General features: G+C 42.6%; 3 protein-coding genes across 3 annotated transcripts, besides 1 other annotated feature; 1 reads left to right on the top strand and 2 right to left on the bottom strand.

The window, feature by feature from the left end:
* Nucleotides 1-3: 3 nt before the first annotated feature.
* Nucleotides 4-683: a microsatellite.
* A 1963-nt stretch (nucleotides 684-2646) lies between these two features.
* Nucleotides 2647-3936, bottom strand: BEWA_011710 (signal peptide-containing protein; the record flags this gene model as incomplete). The annotated part of the gene is made up of 1 exon (XM_004831362.1): nucleotides 2647-3936. The coding sequence occupies one exon, from the start codon at nucleotides 3934-3936 to the stop codon at nucleotides 2647-2649; it is 1290 nt and encodes a 429-aa protein (XP_004831419.1).
* Nucleotides 3937-5747: 1811 nt separating this feature from the next.
* Nucleotides 5748-6212, top strand: BEWA_011700 (signal peptide-containing protein; the record flags this gene model as incomplete). The annotated part of the gene is made up of 1 exon (XM_004831361.1): nucleotides 5748-6212. The coding sequence occupies one exon, from the start codon at nucleotides 5748-5750 to the stop codon at nucleotides 6210-6212; it is 465 nt and encodes a 154-aa protein (XP_004831418.1).
* Nucleotides 6213-6416: 204 nt separating this feature from the next.
* BEWA_011690 (hypothetical protein) lies at nucleotides 6417-7763 on the bottom strand (the record flags this gene model as incomplete). Its single annotated transcript, XM_004831360.1, has 1 exon — nucleotides 6417-7763. The coding sequence occupies one exon, from the start codon at nucleotides 7761-7763 to the stop codon at nucleotides 6417-6419; it is 1347 nt and encodes a 448-aa protein (XP_004831417.1).
* Nucleotides 7764-9057: the final 1294 nt, after the last annotated feature.

The raw sequence follows: 9057 nt of genomic DNA, 5'->3' as shown, positions 1-9057 counted from the left end.
CTAAACCCTAAACCCTAAACCCTAAAACCCTAAAACCCTAAAACCCTAAAACCCTAAAACCCTAAAACCCTAAACCCTAAACCCTAAAAACCCTAAAACCCTAAAACCCTAAAACCCTAAAACCCTAAAACCCTAAAACCCCTAAACCCTAAACCCTAAACCCTAAACCCTAAACCCTAAAACCCTAAAACCCTAAAACCCTAAAACCCTAAACCCTAAAACCCTAAACCCTAAACCCTAAACCCTAAAACCCTAAAACCCTAAACCCTAAACCCTAAAACCCTAAAACCCTAAAACCCTAAACCCTAAACCCTAAAACCCTAAAACCCTAAAACCCTAAAACCCTAAACCCTAAAACCCTAAAACCCTAAAACCCTAAACCCTAAAACCCTAAACCCTAAAACCCTAAAACCCTAAAACCCTAAAACCCTAAACCCTAAAACCCTAAACCCTAAACCCCTAAAACCCTAAAACCCTAAACCCTAAACCCTAAAACCCTAAAACCCTAAAACCTAAACCCTAAAACCCTAAACCTAAAACCCTAAACCCTAAACCCTAAAACCCTAAAACCCTAAAACCCTAAACCCTAAACCCTAAAACCCTAAACCCTAAAACCCTAAAACCCTAAAACCCTAAAACCCTAAACCCTAAACCCTAAACTTAATCCTAAAACTTAATCCTAAGTCTAATGAAAAATGCATGCAAAAAATCTTATGAAAAAACTTGTCTAAAAAACTGACTCACTAAAATGCATGCAAGAAATCGACACTAAAAATCTACTACTAAAACTTAATCCTAAGTCTAATGAAAAATGCATGCAAAAAATCTTATGAAAAAACTTGTCTAAAAAACTGACTCACTAAAATGCATGCAAGAAATCGACACTAAAAATCTACTACTAAAACTTAATCCTAAGTCTAATGAAAAATGCACTACTAAAATGCATGCACAAAATCTACTACTAAAATGAACCTCATAAAAAATCCACTATAAAAATCGACACTAAAAAATGACCCTTAAAATAACACTACTAAAAAACACCCTAAAAAATCCACTACTAAAAGGTACCTAGAAAAACACCCCAGGAAACTAATCCTAAGACTAACCTAAAAATAATGGTACCAAGAATACTCTAAAAAACTGACCCACAAAATCTACTACTAAAAGACACTAGAAAAAACACCACAAAAATCCGACCTAGAATTGACACTACTAAAAGGTACCTAGAATTGACACTCCATAAGACACCCATAAGATGACTCACTAAAAGAGTCTCTAAAAAAATCTTATGAAAAAACATGTCTAAAAATCCACCCAGGAAATGGACCTACTAAACCACCTACTAAAAGTCACCCAGGAAATGGACCTAAAAAAACACCACTAGAAATCCACCCTAGTTAAACTACCCTAGTAATGACCCTCTAAAAGATACTCACCAAAAATCCAGTATAGAAAGGTACCTAGAAAATGCACTACTCACTATAATGATACTAAGACTAACCTAAAAATGATACTAGAATAATACTCTAAAAAAGTCTCTAAAAAAGACACCACAAAAACACCCATAAAAAATGCATGTAAAAATCCAACCTAGAATTGACACTCCATAAGACACCCATAAGATGACTCACTAAAAGACTACCCTAGTAATGACCCTCTAAAAGAGTCTCCACAAAAATCGCCTACTGAAAGGTACCTAGAATCCACCCTCTAAAAAAGTCTTAGTCAAAACACCCATAAAAAATCTACCCTCTGGATGGACCTACTTAGTTACCCCAGTAGAAACTACTCACTAAAGACACCATCAAAAATCACCCCTGGATATGCACTACTAAACTCATCTACTAAACCACCTATAAAAAAGTCACCCTAAAATGAACCTCATAAAGTCTCTAAAAAAGTACCTATGAAAGATACTCATCAAGAGACACCTAAGAGTCTACAATAACACTACTTACCATGGACCTACTCTAAGGTACCCTCTGGATGGAGACCAAGCGACACTCACTAGATACTACCCACTCAACTCACTAAGAGACACACTCCATAAGAGTCTTAGAAAGAGTCTACTCTGAATAAGTCTCCATGGACCTACTAATACCACTATGTCTGCTAAAAGGTGCATCTAATAATGGTCACTAAAAATTCTGTCTAATATGGATCCTCTGGAGAAGGACTCAGTTATGGGTCTACTAAGGGAGGTACTCATAAATAGTCTACTAGGAAACACTATCTACACACGCAAATGGACTATCATTAATTAAGTATGCACACTCCAATGGAATGTGATCAAGATGCCGTCATGGCATTGCATTGTACTATGTCAAGATGCAGCATTCATAAGGAGTCACTATTGAGGAGTCCCAGGAGATGCTACAGTAGAAGTAGATTATCCTGACCCTGTCACAATATCCTTTAGCTTATTTAAAAATACATCTCTAGCGACTTCACTCCATGTTCCACCAACTTTTCAAAGTAATACCATCTCCTTGTTGGAGGCACTATCAGCGTCATCTCCAGTAGTTCCTTATCACCTTTCCCATAAATAAGACAGGAACAACAGTGGTCACATCCATCTGACTTTCGTCCCACTAATACCGTATCAGAAGTTGCTTTTACAGATTTCCATAGTTTCTTTTCACCATCTCATATCTCCTTGGCAAGATAGCCTGGTTTAGGATAAAATTGTCTAGTGGTAACACCCAGTAGTTCCACCTCAAAGATACTGCATTCGTCAGTGCTATTGGCTAATGAAAGGTCAACTGAAGTGCAGAACCTCGCTCCGGTAGGGGTTCTTAAACCATTCATCTTAGCATCACTATTGGTACATGCTACCCACTTACCACATTCACTCCTAGAGTAAGCCTTCTTTGAGTCTCCGGAGGAATTGTCTAGGGTAACCAACACAAGTTCAGGTCTACCATCTTTGTTAAGATATGCCTTAGCATACTCGAATGTTTCTCCAGATGAAAGGGTATAAACCTCTTCAGTGCCAACTACCAACTTTGTAACGGTTACACCCTCCTTGGGAACTATAAGTCTTATGGCATTACCGTCAAAAGTGTAGTCGAAGGATTGGCACAGTATTCTACTCGGATGAGAGATATTTAGAGAAGTATCCTCTCCAGATTCTCCAATCAATGCCTTTGCTTTCTCATAAAACTGATCCTTCTTGAGCTCATTCCATACTCCACCAGTCTTTTCAAAGTACTTAGACTTAGTACCACTACCACCGGAAGTCTCCAGGTAAAGAAGTTCTACACCATCCTTAGCATAAGACTCTACAAGTTTACACTTTTGGCCAGCTCCAGAAGCCTCCCATAGAGTAGCTCCAGAGTCTACAACAGAGGATATGTGGAAAGCCCTCTTCGGAGAATACTCCTGGAAGGATGCTCCGGATTCTGTTTCTGTATACACATCAATCTTCTTACTATCTGGAGTGACAAGGTCTAGAGTGGCAGGAAGTGCATGCTTATACTTCTTCAGAGCAGCCCGCCTCTTTTTATGGTCATCTTCATTATCGTTCTGCCACTTACTACCATCATAGTACTTGTAGACCGTGGATTCGCCACCAAAGAAACCTGTTGTCCTTATAACAGCCAGAGTAGGCTTATCTCCATCAAAGTAAAGAGTTGCTGAAGAACAAGGAGAACCAACTACAGCCCTGGCAGACCATATGTCCTTTCCATCATACCTTACATTCTTAGCAGTAACACCCTTCTTACTGGTCAGCTTTAGAACCTTAACAGCATATTCCTCAGCCTCCTCTACATCGAATAAGGATCCATCGACCTTGGTGAGGAAAGGGCTTAAAGGCTTTACAGCCTCTGGAGATTCTTGTCCAGTAGCTTCAGGGGAATTTTGTGGTTGTAAATCACTCCCACTATAACACAATTTTACCAAACACACCGTCCATAGCACTGCCAAGATCCTCATACTACTCCCAACTCTCAACTGGTGTGACCAGAATGATCAGTGTGGATGAATGGGAGACCAAAGGCTAAAAAAGGATCCTGCAGCAGTCGACCTAGAGAAGAGAGTAAACTACCCAACAAGAACAGAAACAGCTAACATGAAACAAAAACAAACCAACAAATTAAGACCAACTACTCAGTACAGATTCCATAGGAACATCTAGAGCATCTCCATAGACTCCTAAATTTGTCTAACCCAAGGGTCTCCATAGACACCCATTAAATCTGCCTAACCCAAGGATCTCCTTTATAGCGATTATAGAGTTTCCGTCCAAATACAGATTAATCCAGCAACACCTGTTGCAAGAGCTGCATATCCAAGACCTTTAAGAGTAGCAGGAGCAGTTTTCCATAGAACAGCACCTAGTCCTGCAAGACCAAATCACAATTCATAGTCCAGTGTCCTCTATTACTTTAGAAAGCCCGAATGAATGTCCACTATCCCACCCATTCATCATTCTTCTGAATCCAGTACTAAGATACATGATCATTCACACCCCTAGTTACTATATGCTACATCTCTATCAAGCACTTCCTCCATTAGTACTCTCCATACACTCATCCTCCCTCACAAGCAGCTCATCGTCAGAGAGAGTATCCACAGAACAAGATGAACAACTATCAAAGCAGTCTTCAGTAGTACAATCAACACTCACGTCAGTCGATACAACCTCAATATCTATCAACTCTCCATAAAATTCCACCGAGTCCATAACACAGTCCACTCAACAGTATGTTGGAGTAGAGAGCAGCCAATAGTTAAAGCAAGAGAGATGCAGAGATGACAAGAAAGATGTAGATGCAGTAGGAATGCAAGTGTAGAATGTGTCAGAAATGAGACTAGAATGATAGTCACTGATCCAACTGGGAAGTAACACTAAGAGGTCAACCTCTCGAGGCACTGCCACCGGAGGTGGAATGGAGGCTCTCCATTAGAGTCCACTGAGAATGGAGGACCAGAGACTATCATCTACAATGGTTACACGGGCTCCTTACAGTCGCCACAGTCACAAGACTCATCTATTAGAAACACTCATAGTCACCACTCTATCCTCCCTTCAGTCGTCCTCCTAGTACTACTAGTAGAATGAGAGAGTCTCTAAAGAGTCTACTAGAGTAAGAGCAACTGACAATTCAGACTCATATACTGCGTATACTTGCCACTTCTCCTCTATTCACTTTGCTCATCCTTTCAGCCACAAGAATCCAGAGTCTCCATCACTCCTATCCTCCCTTCAGTCGGATAGTCATTATAAACTACCTAGTCTCCGACGTCGGTAGGTCATTACTACCTCTGGTAGTGCTGAGAAGAGTACTCTTTTAGGCTCCTTCCAGTCGCCTGCTCGCATCCCTCACTCTTCGGGACTCGTCCTCCGCTTTGCTACAGACACATAGTTGGTCACTGGAACAACCAACCAAAGAAGGAGACTCTACAGTGGACTACAAACAGTTATGACCACTACGGGCTGAAAGGGGAACGTGTATGACTCATTAGACAAGTCCCGGAAGAGAGGTCTCTCAAGTGGCCATAATGGTGGACTCCAGACGCCAATCTCAGACTCACAACACTCAAACAGGGTACAGTAATGCCACAAGTACTCATAGCAGCCAGAAAACGGTAGCAAGAAGGACCGTGGAAGGACATAGGTCACTCCTGTCTTCTTCCCTGCCACCCCCATGACTTCTCCCCATCATCTCAGCCGGCCTTAGCCAGCATGTTCATTCACTTTGTCTTCTCGTCACACACGCTTTAATCCTTGGATTCGTTACAGAATGAAAGTCGCCGCTATCCTCTTCTCTGCCGTCAGCGTCCTCGCTGCCTCTGCTGCCGTTTTGGACTTCAAGAACCCAGATGCCGCCCTTGGTGAACTAGTTCATGGTGACCACCATGGTCTCAAGGCTGTTGTCTTCGAAGCCGCTGCTGGTGCTGATGTCAATGGTTTCAACTGCGCTGGCCACTTCACCTGGGCCGCTCCCGCTGGCAAGAAGGTTGCCAAGGTCAATGCCGTGTCTCAGTGCAAGGCTGGTGATATCGCTGTTGTCCACGTTGCCTTGGTTGATGGAAAGGATGTCTTTTTGGGCTTCAATGGTAAGGTTCACGAGGAGCTCACCCATGAGGCTTTCGTTGCCAAGCTTAAGGATGCTGGCTGCCCACATGCCCATGAGTTGCCAGATGACAACTTGTTCAACAAGCTCAAGGAGTCCTTGAAGGCTGCTGCTCATCAAAGTTCTTCCTAGATCTGGGAATGGTCAATTTTTCGGTTGATTGCCGTTGATCTTATAACTAACCTCTGCTGTAATACTTACAGTCTGATTGTTGACCACTTCACATACATTCTACTCATGTACATACTTGTGTATGAAGCTGTTAGGTCGGTCTTATGAGTATTACAGAGTTTAGAATCAGTCTTTGCTGAGTATCCAACTGGATATCTACCGCATTTAGGCAGTCTTGGCTAGACTCTTGAGGATGAGTTCCTCAGTCACGTTAGAGGCACAGAGTGAGACCGCCGAAAAGACGTATTCCAACACCATCGAGACGTCGTTTACAGTGTTGTTCATCTCGATGATCTCGTCTGAAACTATCTTGTTGCCCTCCTCGTCGACCTGAATGTTGTAGTACTCTAGAATAGGGTTGCACCCATTGAGTGCCCTTCCATACAAGTAGCCGTCGACAAAACACGTGACCACTGTGATGAAGAAGATCGCTTCTGCGGACTTCACAAACTCATAGTCACCCTGGCATCTGGCCCACAGTGTGAATGCACAGGTCGCCAGAGCAAGGACACCTGCAACGTACAGGTGGAGGTCCCTGAAAAACAAAAACGAGATGTGGGACTGAGACTCCTTCCTGCCAGACGGATCTACCGTCTCATCAACAGTGGATGAGTAGACGAGGCCGATGACGTCCATCAAGGTGAATGTCAGAGATATCACCAACTTTGCAGTGTGAGAGATGTCAAAGAGGAAGGGGATCAAACAGGGAAAGAAAAATGCAACAATGAAGCTTGTCAGTCCAAATAACATCACCCTTGGGTAGTAAAACCTGATGTGAGACGCCACTCTCAGAAACTGAGTGAACCTCGAGAACTCGTCCCTGGTACTGGTAGTCTCCTCTGAACCTCTGGAACTGTACTTGAAGTACAATACAGTGGCCCAGATCAATCCTATGATGGTGAGTACCGTTTGGAACAAGTGACACAAGGCCAAACAGAGTCTGATGCTGGACGTGGTCTCCAAACCCACCAAATGCTCCACCAGGTACTGAAAACAACCCAGGACAATGTCAGAGGCCGGGTAACCAGCAGACAAAATGGAGATTGTGGAGTTCAGAAAGAACCTCGATATGACGAATGTACACGACTTGAGAGTGAATCCTTCCAGTGCGCCGTAAACTGCGTAGCAAATGATGAACGCATTGCGAGCTCCAACGCCTTCTCCAAACACTCCAATCAACGCCAGGGAGATTTGGAGTGGCACAAACAACCATCCGAATACCAACATGGATTTGAAGTCCAAATGCAGTGTGAAGGAGGCGAGTAGGAATGCAGCCAACCCAGACGCAAAGTAGGAAAAGTTGCACTTGTTAGCAAAGTTGTCACACTCAAACAGAGTCTCAGTGAGAAGACTCGTGTTCAGATTAGCCGCCAATGCAAACCCTATGAAGAAGAACATGTACCTGTGGTATTTATCGATCATCCGCCTCGTCTCCAGGTCCTTCGCAGGTTCCAGTGCAGGAAGACTCCTCAACCTGGAAGACAACTTCCTCACTCCGGAACTCCACAACATCTTCAACAACTATGGCGTAACCGCAGTAAACGGTGTTCTGGCTCCGTAATGTCCTCTCCTAGCCAGATGCTCGTAAGGTTCATCTCGGCGGAACGCAAAAGCCTTGGTGGAGGAAGAACTAAAGGCACAGCACTCCAACCCCCTCGGCGACTTCCATCACAAATGTCAAGTAAAGATACTATCAGACGACATACTTCCAGAGTTAAAGTGTCTACTGTAGGAAGAAGATGAAGAGTTATTCACTGACCCCACCGGTGCTTAAGACAACTAGAGTTTACTCTCTAATTCACTAGTACTCTGGCAACTAGACACGGCATCAGTACCGATGAAAATACGTGGTCTTTTGTCTCTCAGGAGTGTTCCAGAGAGAGTCCCTACTACTCCAAAGTGAACAGACTCACAGGAAGAGTAATGGTCACCTTCCGGTTTGTAGACACACCCAGCCTTGACCTACTATCCAAAAGTACATTTATACATCATTATCCCTGTCTATGTTGCTTATGTATACGTCTATAGGTACTACTCAGTCAATGGTTCACCACAACTCTCTCCAGAACATAACCAATGGATTCACTGGATGGAGGTTGTGTGGCTGCAATCCGGAATTAACCCATGAAAATTACCATATCTGGTCTAACACTCTGCCATCACATTCGTGGCATCTCAGGTCACCTCTCCTCCAGACACTGGCATGGTGCTTGGATAACTAAGTGGCATCTGCAACACTATACTACTTCTGAGACCCACATCGATCTACTACAACTCTACATGGTTTGCAGTTCCTCAAAGTCTAGGGGAAAGCTGAAGTTTCCATAGACGTCACTCAGTCCTACTCACCATAACATTAACCTACCAAGAGAGACTGTCCTCTACAAAGGTTACCGGAACTAACTACAGTGTTTTCCACTACAACATATACCATATAGTCTAACATGTGATATCGCCTATCAACCCAGATTCTTGCAAAGAGGAATAATGAGATGCAAATGTAGTGTTGTGCATGTATGTTTTAGTCTGCAATATTTATATTAACATCTGCCTAGGTGTGTACCAACTGATTTAACTCTATTAAACAAGGGTTATATAAGGCCAGATAAATAAAAGAATATGACTAATCATAGATAGAATAAAAGACAGTAAATAATGCTCTTGTGATCAATAAATTAGTTGTCAAGAAGGAAATGAAATACAATGGATGACCAAAGAAGAAATGTGAAGATGAATTAGAAAATGGGATAACTTCAAAGGTATATAATGATATAGAGGGGTTCTTTTATTTTTAAAATGGTATAAA

Source organism: Theileria equi, chromosome 3 (genome assembly GCF_000342415.1).
Source record: "Theileria equi strain WA chromosome 3, complete sequence".
Taxonomy (NCBI): Eukaryota; Apicomplexa; class Aconoidasida; order Piroplasmida; family Theileriidae; genus Theileria; species Theileria equi.
This window is presented reverse-complemented; position numbering and strand designations above follow the sequence as displayed.